The following is an 18,591-nucleotide window of genomic DNA, read 5'->3' on the forward strand; positions in this document are numbered from 1 at the left end:
ATCCAGCATTGAACGCACAGTACTTGCGCCTCCGGTGGCAAAGGTGCATAAACATCGCCACTCAGGAGGAAGTGCGTTTACAGATATTCTTACACATATGGGGGGAAAAAAAAGGAATAACATCTTGCAGAAAGACAGCCTTTGGTGGAGCAGCCACCCCTGAGTGCACTGAGCAGAACGTGACGGAAGATGGCACTGATAGCTTTTTAACAAACACCAGCCCGGAGTCGTCACCGCCGTTTAGGATTAAAGGCGCACTCTTAATCTTGATGTATGATTGTGCACCAGACAATTTGTATGCGGCGTGCTAACCTAAGGGCAGCAGACCAGGAAATTAAACTTAAGATAAAAACGTTTTGGGTGATGTATCACTTTTGTGTTTTGTCTCTATTTATGTGAATACTTTGGGGTGGGGGGCAGGCATTTTTCTGTCATTAAACAGCCAGTGGAATGTGACAGGAATAATTACAGTGCTCTGACAGAGCCATGATGGCGACGCGGCAGTTTCTGACCACCCCGCAGTCAAAATGGCTGCCTGGGTACCACTGCGCCTTTGTCGGCTTTTTTTTGTTTCTGCCGTTGCTAACGTCGCTGTTGACATTTATATACTTAGACGTGGAGATATCTGGCTACAGAAAGGTTTTGTTTGGTTGTTTTTTTTCCAGGTTTGAGATGAAAACGTATGGCACGGTCTGGGCTGGGTAACTTGCCTGTGCCCGTTGCCCTTGTGGGCTTCGGCACCAATTTGGGTGGTTATGGCTGCAGCAATAGGTGTGAGAAACGAGGTCACAAAGGAACCGACCATGTCTCCTGCCTCGGAAACACACGGGGCCATTTTAATGGACAGCTGCATTCCACGAGGCTGCTGAAAAGGTGTTTAAACAAGAAGTTATAGTAGTGTTTCCAGAAGGAGAGACATGTCTCTTCTTCACTTTAAAATTAATTGTCAACAAAGTAGTAACTACCAGACCATCTACTGAAAGAAGTAGAGTGGTTTACCTGACACAATCGACCTGAGAATCAAAATGACCTGTACTCTAAAATAATTCATTACTGAGAGTGTGAACCTTGTTTGTCCTAGAGGGTAAAAATTAAATTCTCCTTGCTATTTAAAAAAACAATCAGTTAAGGACAAGTACAATTAACATAGTTAATGGAGCATAATATCAGGAATGCAAATCAACAAAATGAACACAGAGTAATTTTATTATTTTTTTTAGTTTTTGGGATGTCACTGTAAAAAAAAAATATTTGGTGTAAATTATCGTGTATTTATGCTTAATAAAACATACATTCTTATTTTCATATCACCTCAAATACTGACTAATAAACAGCACACTGCTGCTTACCTGTAAGCATTTTTTCACCTGTTACTCAAAACCCTACCCAGTAGTCATCATACATATGTAGCATTAGCTAAATGCTGTAAGATCCATGTAAATCTGCTTATCTCTCATCATATAATTATCCTGGCAATTAGCATGGAAGCTTGTATTTTTGACGTCTAGTGATTTTATGGAGGATTTTTCTTGTTTGAAGTCTATTTTAGAGATTCCAGTTAGCTAATTGCGCATAATGTGATTCCTCGTTTCTAAATGTCTTTTGTCGTACACAGAATAATGTTTTGTGTAATTAAGAAATTCATTGTTCATTTTAAGATGCGTGTTAACGTCTGAGCTGTCACCAGAACAATGCAGAAGGTCGAATTAGCATAATTTATATTTGTAACTTGCTAGCTAAATGGCTTTGTTTCGGTCGTAGAGGGAAGGCGTATTGCCTTCCCCGCTCTTTTTGAGGCCACTTGTACAGCAGCCTGAAGTGTAATGGTTACGTCACTGCGCCTGGGATCGTAATGTCATCTGATGCGATTTCGGGGGAAGACATTATGTTGGCCCTTCGGAGGAGAAAAAAAACAGGTTAATCTGATCACTCAATGAATGAAACAGATTTAAAGGAAAATTGCTGTATTCTCAGAAAATATTGATGTATAAATTGGTCTTTCTGCAGACTGTATCACTTTTTGCTACAGATAATCATGATATTAAAATGAGTACTTTTCCACAATAGGGACTCTTATCTGATTTTCCATGCAGTACGTCTTCGATATTTTTGTTTAAATTGTGACATGCTCCCTGAGCATTAGACAGTTAACCAGGCATATACCACAAACCCTAATCCCGCATGCTGTCCTGATAGAGATGAGCCCCCCACACCCTGCTACAGATGACCCCCCCACACCCTGCTACAAATGAGCCCCCAATCCAGCTATAGATGAGCCCCTCATCCAGGTACAGATGACCCCACCCCCCACACACCCTGCTACAGATGAACCCCCGATTCTGCTACAGATGAGCCCCCCCCACACCCTGCTACAGATGACCCCCCTCACACCCTGCTACAGAGGGCTCCCCCCATCCTGCTACAGATGGCCCCCCATCCCCAAGCTGTGCTACTCGTCTCATTGCTCCCACAATCGATCCCAGTAAAGGTGTAGCATAAGCTCCATCAGCCAGAGACCTCTAACACACCCCCTGGTGACGATGTAAGGCCTGTCGCTAATGAAAAGCCCCATATGGCCATGTTGCCCCCACCCCTCTCCCACATGGGCAAACTTTTCTCTGAGAAATGTCCCAGCTTCTTCCCCGTCTGTACGGGATGAGCGATGGATCTGAGGTTCATTTATCTGCCTCGCCGTCTGGGACAGGGATTGTGACTGTGATGTCGCTGCCTCCACTATCACCATTATGCTAAAGTGCTAAGCATTTACCCTGTAGGTTATGGCTGTGTTCCTGCGCTGCGTCCTAGTGGTGATCCTAGGTATTGCCGTCTCACTCTGTTTACAAATAAAAAACGAATAAAACAAGTCCTATTAAAATACCTTGCAGGACCTGATCTGCTGAGAAGCCCAACACCGTCGATACTCATCGTTTTAATGAGATTTTGTTCATCCACTGTGTTTTCGGCGGTCTGAGGGGGTTTAAGGATCATATTGATTTGTATTAGTGAAGACGGGTGGCATTTGATGTGTGCCGGCTGGGCAATAGTGTGCAGTCCTGCTGTGAAGGCTGGACGGTCTGGTGAGCCCCAACATCCACATTGATCGGAGCAGATGCATTCCCAGTCTTGGAGAAATGATCCTATGACAGGCCGACACGAAGTGAAGTCATCGATTCTTCCTGCTCAGGTTTTTCGTGCATATATTTTTCTTGGCGGTTCGTGAACCAGTACAGCATGCAGGTCTGGCAGATATAACGGTAAATTTGAGAGGGGGCTTTTCTAGGTAAACGCTTGCCCTGGGAAGCTCAGAACAAAACACAAACAACGCAAGAAAAAAAGATGCTCCTTCAGGATGGTTTTGTCTGGAGCACTTTGGCAAGATCTCAGAGAGATGAAAATGGCTCTAAGCAAAGCAAAACTTTACAAAAGTGAAAACAAAGCACCACTTCCATCTTCCATTACCAGTGCAGGGATGGGGTGAGCCTGGAGCAATCCCAGCATGCACTGGGTTCAAGGATGCGAGTACAACTTTTAATTAACGTCCCATATGAAATGTGCAGACATTGATAAATCCATCTTCCAACTGCTGATTCTGTTCAAGGTTACAGGGACAATCACTGACGAATTTTGTGAATCAGTTAAATGACAATTGACATACTTTCGGGCGTCACATTAGCCTGAAGAGTTAATCAATAAGGTTGTAATGCAGAGCTCTTTGTTTTTGTTTGTGACATGCAGAGACGGTGACGAGCTGAAAAAGTCCTTTTCCGAGCTCGCCGACAACAAGACGGAGAACACGAAGAGCATCAGCAGCGGCAATAACCCCTTCCTGAGCATTTCGCACGACCCCAATGCTGCTGTCTACAAAACCGGCTTCCTGGGGCGCAAGATCCACGCCGACATGGATGGCAAGAAGAGTAAGTCTCCTTCGCTCCCGCCGAGCTCCTCCAAGCTACAGCTCCTACTCAACCGTAAAACCATTCACCGTTTGAGAACAACACAGTGTCTGATGGCCAGAATTCATTCCACTTCTGGACCAGTCAAACATATTGCTGTTGTGTTAATAAATATCTGATTAATGTTCATTTTTGCCATAGTGAGGAAATTAGATTCAAATGCACATTTAATCAAAACGGCATCAGTAAACTTATGTTCCTGGGTAATGGATGATGTCACAGGCATTAAGTTACATATATTATTGCTCATTTAGCATAAATGTGAGTGATTGATTATACACAACATCCTTCATAATGCACAGTTATCGATCCTACCCAGCTGAAGAGTCTTTCTTTATTGTTTGTCATTAACAGGAACACGATTAGCTTAATATACATTCGCCTGTTGTGTGGGTTCATTACCGTGGGAATGCGGAGCAGCAGGCTGTTGGACATGGCGTGCTGCATGGAGTCGCCGTGACGGGCACTAACGTTTGCGACCCGCAGCCCCATGCCTCCATCTTCCTGTCAGCTTTCTTATTAAATCACTGCAGAGACCCCGGGACGGGAGGGATACTCCATCACCATCACAGGCGGGGTACAGCATAAGACAGAGAGGGGCGAATAACACAAGGCAGGCAGTTGCTCCGTTTTGCTACCCCTGGGAGCTGCCTGGGGTGTCACAGTTTGGGGCGACCATGGATGGGGGGGGCAGTACATGGAAAAATTGAGCTTTTTTAATTGACTATATACCATCTGGCAATATTTGTTTGTTTGCTCTATTTCCTTAATTTTCCATAATTGATTTTCAGAATAGGCTATGTGTATGTACTGTGCATTTTTTAATTTGTCTGATCCATGTTTACTTGTCTGTTTTGCATTAGATGCATGCTCTGTGTTGTGCTGTATACACAAGAATTTTCATAATCTAAATCTGTTATGAGAATGAGCTGCTTGGCTGGACAGCTAGTCAGAGGCCAAACGAGGGTCAAACAACTTATCCTAAGTTGTTATTATGGAGCCTTTCCCTAAACAGTTACCTAAATTGCTCCAGAAATGGAATACTAGTTGAAATAGTTTGGGCATGCTAACTTACGGTTTACCTTTCAGGAATGTGGCTGCATCACCATTTTGAATGATAAAATCATAAATATCATAAATTTTGAAAATCAAAATCAGTATTTTTCTTCTATGATTAATTGGAATTGAGTTATTAGTGTGCCTATTATGTAAAAAAAATAAATCCATCATCCAACACATTAAAAAAAAAAAAAACAGTTTCGAGCAACAGATCACAAGCTTAAAATATGGAAAATATCCAACTGCCTGCTGTGTGTGTATAAAATTATTAGCCATGTGTGCTATTTCAGGTGTAATAAATCCTCTTTTTTAAGCAGATTGGACCTCATTGTTATGCCAGTACACTGAAATGCCATTTCGGTCTTGAGTTTGTAGGCACTGGAGGTAGCAGGACCAACAAGGTGAAAGATGAACAGTATGTACTTACTGTGGGTCGAGTTTTTTAAGCTTTAATAATCGGGAAGTGGAACGTCCTGGAGTAGCAGTAAAGGCATCTCAGAGTAACGTGAGCTCCTACGGAGAAAATTAAGTTGCTGAGTAACAGGTGCAAATGGGAGGGGGGGGGGGGGGGTTGGCTCCACAGGCATTTAACTCTACTGTGTAACAATCTCACCACGTTAAGGAGGGAACCTGCTGATTTGTTAGTACAGACCACACGTGTGTCTGCTAAAAAACCGCCATCTATTACAGTCACCTCCTGCGGCAGCATCCTGAAGGTTTTTAAGCGCAGTTGTTTGGATCTGAGAGTAGATCAGAGTAATAACTGCCCTCTAGTTAAAATAGTGTTTATGGCCCTATTAATCTTACATGGCCCACAAAATCAATTTGTGAAGTTTTTCTGGAAGAAGCCTTGTTTTCGTGTGCACGTGGAGTGGATTTTTGCTTAACTGATGTAATTTGCTGCCCATGGGTTCAATAGAAAAAGAAAGCTTTTATTGTTGTTGTACTGGTAGAAAGAAATCTGATTTCCGCTTATCCTATCTTGCTGTCATAGGAGACTCTTGCATACAGGTGAGAGCGAAGCCTGGGGTCAGAGTTCAGGGTCAACCATTTTCCCAGTACCCCTGGAGTAGATTTGAGGTTTAGGATCTTGCTTAACAGACCAACTGTGATTATAATTACTCTCTCACCGTGGGATTTGAACCGACAACCTTCTGGGCACAGACACAAAAATCCAGACCCGCAGAGCTGCACTCTGCCCCAGGATCCTAAATGAGAGAATTCCATATTTAAGACACACTGCAAGGTCAATGTAATAAAAGACTGCAACGATGCCAGTTCATAGCATTGCGTGTGACAGGAAATAGAGGCGGAACGGCTAGGCAGATGGCGCCGATGCCACCCGTTTGTTCCTTTGCGAAGCCCGATAGATCAGGTCCGTAGAAACGGTTTCTACAGCCACCGCTGTTACCGAGTTCATCTTCTGCACGTTGCCATAGCAGCATGTCTCTGAGAATGGTATCGCCAGAATTTGTTTGCAAGGGAGAGCTGAAGTTCTGAAGGGCCCTTTAATACAGATTTCAAGTCCTCAATCCCACACTAAAGTGCTTATGTGGCCCTCTCTAGGTAACGGGCCGGAGTCAGAAATCCTCAAACTGACATTGTAGCATCTTTTCCGTCCCAAGGACATCCTGCCTTGGGTTCTTTGTTGAACATAAGCACCCTACTGGATATTTGTGTCGGAAGGTGGTTGTGTTCATGTCAAGTCAAGTGAGGTTTTAATTGCCAATGTGCCGTAACCTTAACACAGACACATTATTTTTGCATGACGTTAAACACTAGGTGGTTTCAGTTGTACCGAGAAGAAGGGATGTTGCTACTTTAAATGCTACCTCATATCCTGAGAGAGGGCATCCCCTGGAACACAATTATTTAGTCAGCGTTGTCATGTTACAATAATACATGAAAACAGGGTTGACGTATTTGATCCTGCAGATCAGTGGATATAGCTCCAGGCTCTTTTTCCCCTCACGTTTTGTGTGTTTTATGACTGATGTCCCGTTTTTCTTCTTTTTAGCACCGAGAGGAAAGAGAGGATGGAAAACATTTTATGCTGTTCTCAAAGGGATGATCCTTTACTTGCAGAAGGTAAGGAATCATATGATGGTAAAATGTTAGAGGAAAATGGGTAACAGTTTGTCTGTTTATCTTGAATAAAAAGGCATCAGCGACATCTGGCTTTTTCCAGATCCCCATAAATAACGACTTTGATCGACCGATTATCTGCTTAAGGCATTTTAGCTAAGTTTGTGGGGCATTATGGTGTTTTTAGGGGGCTGTTGGTCCGTCTAAGTACAGTCTCCTATAGGCTGATCTGTCTGCAGTCCTTCTAATAAAGGTCTCTGTTAGACATGCAAAAAATGTTGCTCAATCCAAACCCATTTAATGGAGGCTTTGCTCAGGTCCCCGGGGAGGCACACTCACGCCACGCCGCTTTGATGCGCATGAATTTGCTGTCTCGTTGCCTCATACGTTATTCCACTCAGCGGGTAATTTGCCGTCCCGCCGTCGCATTCGCGACGGGCCATAAAATCACGATGTTAACTTGGACTTGAAAGGGTAAGGCACCGCCATACAAAGACCAATTAAAATAATTATCAGAGTCCTGTTACGCCTCGCTCGGAAAACCTCTAATTATCCAATGCTGTCCAGAACCTCTGGTAGCTGCACTTTCTGTTTCCAGCTACTCACCTCCCACCCTCCTTTATCTCTAACTGTAGTCTCAACTTTTGAAAGCCTTTCTCTGGTTGGCTTCACCCATTTGAGGTTTCCCCAGCGTGGAGGGATGCTAAACTGCCAGGGTATTTATTTTCAGTGTATCTGTGGGGTTTTAAAAAGTATTAAAATATAGTAAATCACATATGCAAAAATTAAGGCCATTAAAAAGTATTAAAAGGTATTACACGCAAATTTACGAGATATTAAATTTGAGATTTTTTTAAACTACGAATTGGCCAATTGTGTTTTAAACTTTATCTGTAAATTTCTCACAAATTATTTTAAATGTGGATTAGGCTCAGTCCTTCATTTCTCTGAGATGCTGACGTCATATTCGGTGGTCGGGCGACGCCTTAAACAGTTTGCGCGCTGAAGTACATGTTGGCTACTTACACTCAGAAAAGCAGGCTGCATTCGACTAGGATTAGGTCTGGCTGCAGCTGACGTGACGTGGAGCGAGATCTGCCGGCGGCCGCAGGGTGGAGTATAAACACGAGGCTGAAGTTGGCTACTTATTCGCAGCTCCTTATTTGGACTTTAAATGCTTCGCAGCCCAATGCAATGATGCAATTGTGCCTGTAGGGGGACCGTTTTAATAACTTAATCAGTTTGGGCCAGGACAATGTCACTCTTTCTATATAATGGAATGCCTGCTGTTTACTGAGAAATTGATATTTGCCTGGCACAGAGAGGTTTAAGGTATTAAAATGGTACCCCTGCAGGCACAATTGCGTCATTGCACTGGGCTACGAAGCATTTAAGGTGGACCAGAAAATCTGAATATGAAGCTGTGAATAAGGAGCCAACTTCAGCCTCGTAGTATAAACTGACCGCAGCCAAGCCGGACAACTTCTACTCCTTGTAGTGTGCGAGACCTGACTGCGATGGCAGCACTGCCAGAAGGGTGAAGATAAATCTATACAAATATCACCTGCATGCACATTACTTCTTTTACAATAACCAACTCCTGATAAAACTGTTAGCAGTGGAAAAAAAACTATTGTGTATAGTGGCCCTGTCTAAAAATATAGCTGCCAGGAAAAAGATCAAATACATTTATTCCAAGGATTCAAAATTTTTATTGTCATGTACAGAGTACAATGCCATTCTTACTTGAATGCATTCTTCACAGACTAGACGATTAAACAAATAAAGCAGCACAACATTACAGTAACTAACAATAAATAAACTAACTCACATGTACAATTAGAGCATTTATTTAATTTTTTATAACTTTTTATTATTTTATTACCAGGTAAATTAACTAAGTACAAGTTTTCACTGCTTTATGTGCTTTTCGGGAGAAATGGCAGATAACGCATCTGAACTGCCTGGGATGCAAACGTCATGCGTGTGACTAAAATCTTAAGCCAATAAGGGCAAAGTTGTGTTGTCACATAGGTGGTTCCAGTTTGTGCAGCCAGCTGAGAGGTGCTGCCCGATTTGTCTAAAGTCCTGCTCTCGCGAGGTTTTTGAACCATGTGACATGGTGACGCGTGGTGATGTTTTGCAGTGCTGGCTGGACAAAAAAATCTGACCATGATGCATTGCGTCAGGACCAGAATGCATTGCTTTAAGCCAGTGCTGTAAGCGGCTGCAAGAAGTCAAACGCACCCATGATGATTATGGGCAGATGGGTGATTCTCACGAAATCCAGATTTAAAATGAATCCAACATGAACATTTTCAAAAGGCATTTAAAAACAAATTTCCTTTTGAGCATTTAAGGTTAATGTCTGAACTTAATAAAAACAATATTTTCGCATAAAAAAAAAATATTTTCTATATATTTATTGGTATTTTAGACATGAAGTCCAGAAAAAAATATCATTACCGCAACATGACATTACATGAAATATATGGTTTAAAATGTATATTTTTGGTAATTTTTAAAGTAGATTGTTAACACTCTTGCTCAGAGGTATAAGTAACTCAGGAGACATTGCCTTTTTATATTTATTTTATCATTTTCTTAATTTCTCTCATTACCGCAACATACTTGACGATTTACATTTTGTTTTTTTAGGATATTTAACTGAAAACTGACATGTATATTTTTTCTGTAACAAAGATTAAATAAGAAGTGCTATAAATTGTGTAAATATAATTACAAACTAATTATCATTTTCTAATTTAATAATTTGCTAATAAACACATATTGCGGTGATGAGTGGTGTTTCGGAGATTAAATTCAATGTTTCGGAACTGAGATTTAGTGCTGTATATTCATAGTTTAGCAAGGATTCTGCGCTTAGCTGACATATTTAACACAATACCACAATTTAAAGAATATATTTATTTTATGAAAAAGTTCATACAATCATTTGTCCATAAAATTATAGCACTAACAACCTTTTGTGAAGCATTTCCAGGCTGCCAGTTCACCAGCTTCTTTAACCTTTGAGCCTGGAGTCTTTTCATTTTTCTGTTCAGATTATGTAGTTCTTTAGTCTTTTCCTTTAGTTTTTCCTCTGTATACGTCAGTTTGGCTATCAATTTTCAATCAAGTTTTGATGTCTGCTCTTTTTTTTATATAATTGCTGGATATATTCTCTTGGGGGTGGATACTTCTACTGGCCCTGTCAGGTCTATCCTTTCATCTGCTGGTGACTGGAGTTCTTCATGGCAATTTTCTGGCTCACTTAGTGAGGACGCTGGACTCAAATCGAGAAGAGGTTGTACAGTAATCCCTCGTGCATTCACGCTTTGTGATTCGCGAATTCACAGATCCACAAAAATTTCATTGGAACCGAACTTATTTGCATCTGCGATCTTTTCGCACATCTGGGAAATCCATGAAAACCCTACAGAAGTGTTTATGTTTCATTTTCGTAGTAATTTATATGTTAGTATTAGTATACTATACTGTAAATGTGCTAGTGTGACAAATATTGTTAGACGATACTGTACTCCATTTTTACGTCAAACATTTGTTTTTTTTTCAAAAGTAATGTATTAAGCTAACTTTTAAATGAGAGTAAAGTGTTTTGGCGAACATATTTAGGGTTTATACTAGAAATAAGCACGTTACCATTTTTAGTGCTTCTACCAAACATCCACGAATCCTCCTCATTCGCGGCAGGTTCTGGAACGTAACCTCGTGAATGTCCAAGGTCTTACTGTACTTGTTTTTTCTTTTGATAATATTTAGCTGAATTTTTCCTCCATTCCAGTTTCTTTTTCTCATGCTGTCTTTTAGTTAGATCTTGAACTGTCTTTATTTTACCATTCTCCTTATGTTTTTGATACCTGAAAATGGAAAAAAAGAATTGAAGGTAAAATGCATTTTTGAGCATAGACAAAGTAATGAAAGTAATGCTTGAACTAGAACACAATTTTGTACTATCTCCATGTTTGAAGTGTGTGTGTGTGTGTGTATATATAACATTTAAAAAAAAATGTACGGCCTTCAATTGTTGCGGTGAGTGATGATACTGTTGCGGAGTATGAGTGATATTACATCTTTTTGTCCTCTGTGGAGGCACCATGAGGCCTAGCTAAACTTTCACTTACTATTATTTACCTCATTAAGGTCTAAATATAAACAATCAAAAAAAAAATTTTATTGTATTTTTTTAAATGTTAAAAACTTATCAGGTCTCACATATCAGTAATGAGAAACAAAAAGTCGTGTAGGCACTCTGATGAGCAAACTTTTAAATTTTTTCTGGAGAGATAAAAAATGAGCATCTTACCTGACCTATCTTGAGTGTCACAGCCAGTAGTGTCCCTCCTTCAAAATTCCTTGATTGTGTAAGTTCCTTGTGAACTTAAACAATAATTGAAATTTTTTGCGGTGGATGAGAAAATTCATCTTGGACAAATTTCTTTTCCCTAATATTTTCACTTCTTTTATCGATGAATGCCAAATACCACGTTTATTTACTGTAACTGTTAGTAGTTTTACTTGCACTGAAGCTTTTTCCTTTTTATTTATTTTAAACATTAAAATTTCTGTTTCAAAGAACCCAAATTCAGTAATGGACACGTTGCGGTTAGGAGAATTTTACTCTTAAATGTGAAAAAAACAACAGAAAATATATTTATGATGTTCACTTTAAAACATGCAAGATAACCCATGATAAGATGTTTATAACAGTATCCTTCTCATTTTGATAGCATGTACTTTTTCATCAAAATGCTTCATGCCACCTCCTAAATCTGATTTCGCGAGAATCACCCAAATTTGCACAGAAGTGGCTAGAGGACCCAGTGTTTACGGACTGGCTAAGGCTGGTAGCAGGAAAAAATGGAAAGGGTTACTGTTCTGTTACTGTTTGCAATAAAACCATAAATATCACCTGGATAGGGGTTAACACTTTCCGGTTGCATATGCAATGCACAACTCATAAATCAGGAGTGCGTGGACGAGAGCAGTTAGTGCAAATCGTGAACTCGATGAAAAAGCCAAACAATTAAGGCACTTGCCGTGAGTAGCCTAGTGGATAAAGATATGGACTTGTGACTGAAGAAGTTTAACAAATGCAAGATGTTTTCAAAATCACAGTCACTATATTTATTCTGTTGACCCATGTTCCCTATTTAAATTCTGTTGTCAGGCCAAGATTGTGTAATATTATAAATCTTTAAATCAGTTTGAAACTTGTTTAAAAACGGTTGCAACTTGATTTAAAAAGATATTGCGTAAGTATTAAAAAAAGGTATTAAAAGGTGTTAAATTTAACCTCTGGATTTCTGTGTATACCCTGATTTTGTTGCCTCTGTACGCGCCGATCGCATTTTTCAGCCTAATCATGTTTTATTGTTATTGACTCGTGCCTGGTGCAGGGCATGGGGTTACCACTGTACAAACCGGACAATGAAGAGTAGAATAAATATTGCTGTTAGGTCCTGAGGTGAATTGAATGGATGGAGCTAAGAAGGTGCCAGCTACAAAGGCGGAGCTGGCCAGCCGTTAAGATGCTAACCAGCGTCATGTCGTGAACAGGCCGAGAAGTTGTCGTCGTTTTTGCCCATCCGCCAGTCCTGGATTCTGTATTTATACGGATTCCCCACTGTATGATCAGCCTTGTAGGTACTTTGAGACGGGAGATATTGTTGTGTAGGTGATGCTGAATGCAGAGCTGTGATGTTACATGGCCAAGATGATGTGGACAAGTAGTAGAACCACCTTCTAATATAAATGGAGCCTTGAATATATTGCCATAAAATCAGTAATGAATTTACTAATATATGAAATCTGATATAGTAATACACTATATGAGCATCCTCTTCCTGGTCTTACCGGTTACTGACCTGCATCATCTTAACATTTTTAATAAAATCATGGAAAGCTCGGTGTCTGATGTACTAATATTATCACGGACTTTCACCCTGACAGTCCATTGTTTGAAGTAGCATAGTTAGCCAGATTTTCATAAATGCAATCAAGGTCACATGCTTTGTTGCCCCCCCCCCCTCCGCACATGCATGGCATGCATGGATTTAATTCCCATCACTCCGACAGGTGGCTGGAGCGAGCCGTGTGACACGCGTCCCCGTGGCTGATTGCCAAGGGCTGGGACACGTGTTCTCATCCTTCTTTTGACTGATTGTGTTTGCAATGGTTTCCATAGAGCTGCCAGGTAATAATCAAACATGCTGGTACATTAACTTGAGCGACAAGGGCTTTAGACTTTGGAGTAGCAATCATAGCGAATTACACCCAGTGCTTCATCAGTGGGAGCAGGATGGAGGGAATTAATTCTAATTAAATGTGAACCTTATGTCACATGTGGAGGTGGTCAGACACTGAGACACTACATACGCACTTCCTGGAGAATTCTGGGGAGAAAAATGCTCTTTACTGAACACCGTGACATAGGCCTGGGTGATATGGACTGAAAATCATATCTCTATTGTTAGCTGAACCGCGATATACGATATATATCTCAACATTGTTTTCCCATAAAGTAATAAGAAATAGACAGTTCCAAGTCAGAGCCAAATGTCCTCGCACAGGCATTGTTATTTATAAACAGCTGTACATGTACATGAAAAAATGGCTCAAAAATGTCGATTTGTCCTACCTGCATTTCGACAGATATATCTATCGATCGGTGCTACCTTACCGAAAATGTTATTCTCATTTTTATTGGCTGCAACTGAAAATGGATAATCCAAAAAATAAATACGTAACTTGTCTAAAAAATGTATGTAATGCAAGCAGGCATTGCAAATCTGAAATACCTTATAAGATTGTGTTAAAACATGTCAGGTAATTCGACGTACAGCATAGTAAATCAGTGTGATGCTGACAGTAAAGTCTGATCAATGTATTTAATAAAATATTTAAAATGTATGAACATTGAAAACGCAGAAATAAGCCATAACTCCAGCGCAAGGTACGATAGATCCATGGGCGGTTCTTCAAGCATGAGAAAATGGGCTTGATTTCATTGTGCACTTGTGCAGTACGCAAAGGTAGGGCGTTTCCATAGGTTAGGATGAAATGTTATAACTACAGCATATATTATTTTACCAACCAGGGAGGTATTTCACTAAGCAGGATTTCTTGCTTAGCCGCATAACTTTTTATGGCATCCTTTATGTTATTTTATTACTGATAGACTGTCATCTCAAGTTTTAGTCATGCTCTGGTCACTTATGTGAGATTTTCATAAACCTAACGCCAGTATTATTGAAGAATTCTCCTTGTTCTGAATAATACAATCTTACCTGTATGTGTAATTGGCTCATTACATCACAAACCATCTGAGGTGAGCTGTCCATATACGTCAGACTTCTTAGAAGGATAAGGAATGTCGGCACCATACGTTTCCTTAGAGTTTCTATTGTTAAGATTATAGTTAAGGTCCTTTAGGGATTCTGTGATTATGTGCACGAGTGTGTTTTGGGGGCAGCGTGTGGCTCTGTGGACTAAGCCTAAGGACTGTGCCTGTAATCAGAAGGTCGCAGGTTCAAACCCAGCCTCAGACTGTGCGTCCTTGAGCGAGGCCCTTAACCCCCAGCTCCCTGGGCGCCGCTACGGGTGGCAGCCCTTCGCAGACAACTTACTCTATGAAAAAAGAGCAAGTTGTGGGAGGCGTAAAGCTAATTTCCCTACGGGGATCAATAAAGTATCGATTATTATGTGCGTGTGTGGTTCCATGTGAATGTTTGCATGTGTCAGATCTTCATCACGAGTTCTTCATGACTTGCATTCTGAATTGACCCCCCGTAACAGTAAAGTATCTGTGGCGATCTCACCATTTGGATGCTGAAATGACACGCGATTCCCAGTTAATGAAATTTCTATACAGAAGAAGGCAGCAGTCATTTAAGGCTGTGGGATATGATGATAAATGAGTAGTTGTCGTGATGCGTCTGGCAGATTCGCTTACACAGACAGCTTTTGGGCAGCACCCTTCGCTGCATTGCTTACCGCTTTCTGTACAGCTCCAGTGGGCACATCACTGCTGATCCGCGGCAGCTGCACAAACATCAACAATCATCCTATTTACCCATGCCTTCATATAAAAAAGTGTCCATTTTTTAAGGTAATGTTTAAACGGTTTAAGTCGTATTACTGTTGCAGCACCTCCTTCCATTTCTTCTACATCAGTGTTTCTCAACCCACTCCTTGGGGACCCGCAGACAGTCCATCTTTTTGCTCCTTAACGCTGCTCTTCGTGAAGGTAAGGTCCAGTGAAGACCTGATACACAAATTGTGATGTCGTCCATCACTCTCGTGTAGGACGAGTATAAGCCGGAGAAGGCCCTGTCCGAGGAGGACCTGAAGAACGCCATCAGCGTGCACCACGCCTTGGCCCTGAAGGCCATGGACTATGAGAAGAAGCCCAATGTCTTCAAGCTGAAGACGGCTGACTGGAGGGTCTTCCTCTTCCAGGCGCAGTGAGTAGCTCTCAGGAAGACCCTGGCAACGCCGTCGCTGGGAGTGTGAGCACGCAGGCGTGGCAGGGGAAATAAGGGACCATTCTCTGGATGAAATCTAATTTCATGCTCCGATTCAAGCACAATGAAAGCACATTTATCTCTGGCATTAGTCTGTCCGGAGTTCATTGTTTCTCAGGGCGGCCTGGGTAAAGCAATAAGGCTCCTTATCCGTAGCCGAGGCTGGGGATGTCACGAGTCACGTCTTTTCCCCGAACGTAAACCGGGACAATCTGGTGCCGGGGGGGTTGGGATGTCCGAATGTCTCGCCTCTCCTGGTTTTAATCATATCATAGGCAATTTTTTACATTTCCAACCCCATTTTGCAAAGTTCTCGCTTTTGTGTGGTGATGTTTATGTTAGCACAAACCACAATGTGTTATACCTATCATCCAGTTATGTATAATTAAATTGAATTTGGGGGGGGTTGGGGTACAAGTAAAATATGTAGTTCTCTTATGACCATCTGGGCGTATTAAGCCGCAGTGTGTCTCCTTTACAAACGAACTGTCTTTCAGGAGCCCCGAGGAGATGGACTCCTGGATCAGGAAGATCAACTCTGTGGCAGCCGTCTTCTCTGCACCCTCCTTCCCAGCAGCCATTGGCTCCCAGAGGAAGTTCAGTCGCCCCCTGCTGCCTGCAACCACCACGCGCATGTCTCAGGTGAGGCCAAGGACTGCCCTGCCTAATTATACATGCAAGTTTGGTTGTTTAAAAACGGTGTTTGTGTGTTTGTGTGTGTGTGTGTGTGTGTGTGTGTGTGTGTGTGTGTGTGTGTGTGTGTGCGCACGCAAGCAGGTATAACTATCCTTATGGGGACATAATGTCCTCATAACGTGATAAATATCCGTTTTTTTTCCCCTTATGGGGACCGGTTTCCTGGTCCTCATGAGGGAAAACACTATTTTATAAAAATCGGTGACTGCTATGAAAAAACAAAAAATACAAAAACTCTTATATGCTTGGTTACTTATGGTTATGGTTAGGGCAGGGTGGGGGTTAAGGTTGTCATAGTTAGCATTAGCATTTTTCCCATAGAAGTGAATGAGCGGGCCCCATATGGTTTGTTTTATTCGTTGAAGGTTGGGTACGATTTTTAAATTGTTGACCAGCACTTTTTCACAAACTGCCATACATGTTTGAACACAATTTTTTTTGTTTCATCTTTAAATGATGGTTCTTTACTTTACAAGTTACATTTATTTCTCATTAATGTCTGCAAAGTGCTTACGAAAAGATTATTGTTGGAAAAGCATTGGCAATTTCTTCCCCTTCCAGGAGGAGCAGCTGAAATCCCATGAGGCTAAGCTGAAGCACGTCTCCACGGAGCTTGCCGAGCACAAATCCTACCCCCCAGATAAGAAGGTCAAAGCCAAGGAGGTTGATGAGTACCGACTCAAAGAGCACTACCTGGAGTTTGAGGTGAGCTCATCTCTCACGTGCTGGCGAGGTCGTCTTCCTGCAGTTATCCACGCTGTCACGCTCTTTACCGTGTTCGTACTGCTAGCTCCATTCCTTAAGGCCGATAGCTGACGTGCCTTAGGAGAGCAGCACTCATGGGAAAAAAAAAACATTTAATGCTGTCTTAGACATAACATGGAGAGGTTTGATGTTAGTTGGCTCAGAATATTACTACTCAAATACTCTGCTAGCTAGTGTCAAAATATGAAAATGATGTAACACTCACTGACTGTCTGGGAAGGTTTGTTGGTTAGCCACTCATTCAGGGCTTGTTTCAACCATTTAAGTGCGATCAAAGGAGTTTTTCCAATTTTATCTCAAATTGTGAAGGCACAGCAAGACTGCTTGGACAGCACAGCTAAAAATGAATATAGCTTCATTCCGAGACAGTCGCCTGCTCTATGTCCACAGGGTCTTTGACAGACCAGGGAGGAAAGAGTGCGCACAGTAAAGAGGAGGAGATCCCCGTCATGATAGAATAATGATTTTGTACATGCCAGTCCACCTTGTCCCTGGGTTCAAGGTTATGCAACTGTGTTTCAGTATAGCAATATGTCCAGCGGAAAAATGGGGGCATCCTGGTTGGGTGTTTTATCAAAAGAATTGCACAATTTTGGAGAATCCATCAGGGCTTCTTTTTGGGGAGCCTTTATGAAGGGCATCTCCCTTAGTAAAAATGGAGGTAACCATAAGTAGTGAGTATAAATTGCTAAAGACGTGGCTTTGAGAGAAGTGTCACCAAAATGGGTTTATAGACCTTTGTCAATGCCAGACTGTAACACTGATGTTCTGGGTCTAGCAGTGGGTTGACTGACATTGTTAGGCAGGATGCAGACACAGACCCAGTCTTGTTCACTTCTGCTGTTCCCTCCTGGGAGGGGTTTTAGGTGTCGTTTAATGTTCGTCCAAATGGTCGCACATGTGTCCAAATAGGATTAAAGGACCTGGGTTTTTATTTTTCCAGAACAGTTACTATTTTTACATCAAGGGCTTTAGCACATGTTCAGCTGGCACGGGTTTCAAAAGGTAACTCTTGAGGTTAATCCGTCTGCCCGCCGCCGTTAGCGGCGTTTGTCGGAGAGAATTAATGCGCTCAGGACTGTAGTCTGTCTGTCCGTCAGTCATGCCTTTAAGTGGAACGGCATCATTAGCAGATGGTGAACGTGGCATTGGGCTCGACCAGGGTGTCTCCACGGGCAGCCTGCCCAGCCTGGCACTCGGCCGGACAAAGACAAAACCACGACGACGGGCATCTCCGACTCGTATTGCGTCGCTGAAAGGTGATTCGTGACACGGATCATAGGTGGAGTGCGTGAGGTTTCCAAGAGATGGAAAGGGAAGACGACATGGCCAGACAATGACGGCGTGTCCATTAAGAGCCGACAGGAGGAATCGTCACTGGACACAATTTCTCCCCAACGTTCAATCCTGCAGTTTTAATCACTGCCTCTTAGCACTGGAAACCTCCTGAATGTTGCTGACCTCTCTTTTTTCCTTCTAATGTTTCC

At 41.8% G+C, this 18,591-nt stretch overlaps 1 protein-coding gene across 9 annotated transcripts in view; it reads left to right on the forward strand.

The window, feature by feature from the left end:
* psd3l (pleckstrin and Sec7 domain containing 3, like) overlaps nt 1–18,591 on the forward strand; it is a 118,656-nt gene that overhangs the window by 95,099 nt on the left and 4,966 nt on the right. For all 9 annotated transcript variants that reach the window (XM_049021278.1, XM_049021277.1, XM_049021282.1 and 6 more), the window contains 5 exons: nt 3,736–3,914; nt 7,030–7,100; nt 15,426–15,583; nt 16,141–16,285; nt 16,901–17,044. In XM_049021278.1, coding sequence (XP_048877235.1) covers nt 3,736–3,914; nt 7,030–7,100; nt 15,426–15,583; nt 16,141–16,285; nt 16,901–17,044 — 697 coding nt within the window. The remainder of the gene's footprint in view (nt 1–3,735; nt 3,915–7,029; nt 7,101–15,425; nt 15,584–16,140; nt 16,286–16,900; nt 17,045–18,591) is intronic.

This window comes from Brienomyrus brachyistius, chromosome 7 (genome assembly GCF_023856365.1).
Source record: "Brienomyrus brachyistius isolate T26 chromosome 7, BBRACH_0.4, whole genome shotgun sequence".
NCBI classification, from domain to species: Eukaryota; Metazoa; Chordata; class Actinopteri; order Osteoglossiformes; family Mormyridae; genus Brienomyrus; species Brienomyrus brachyistius.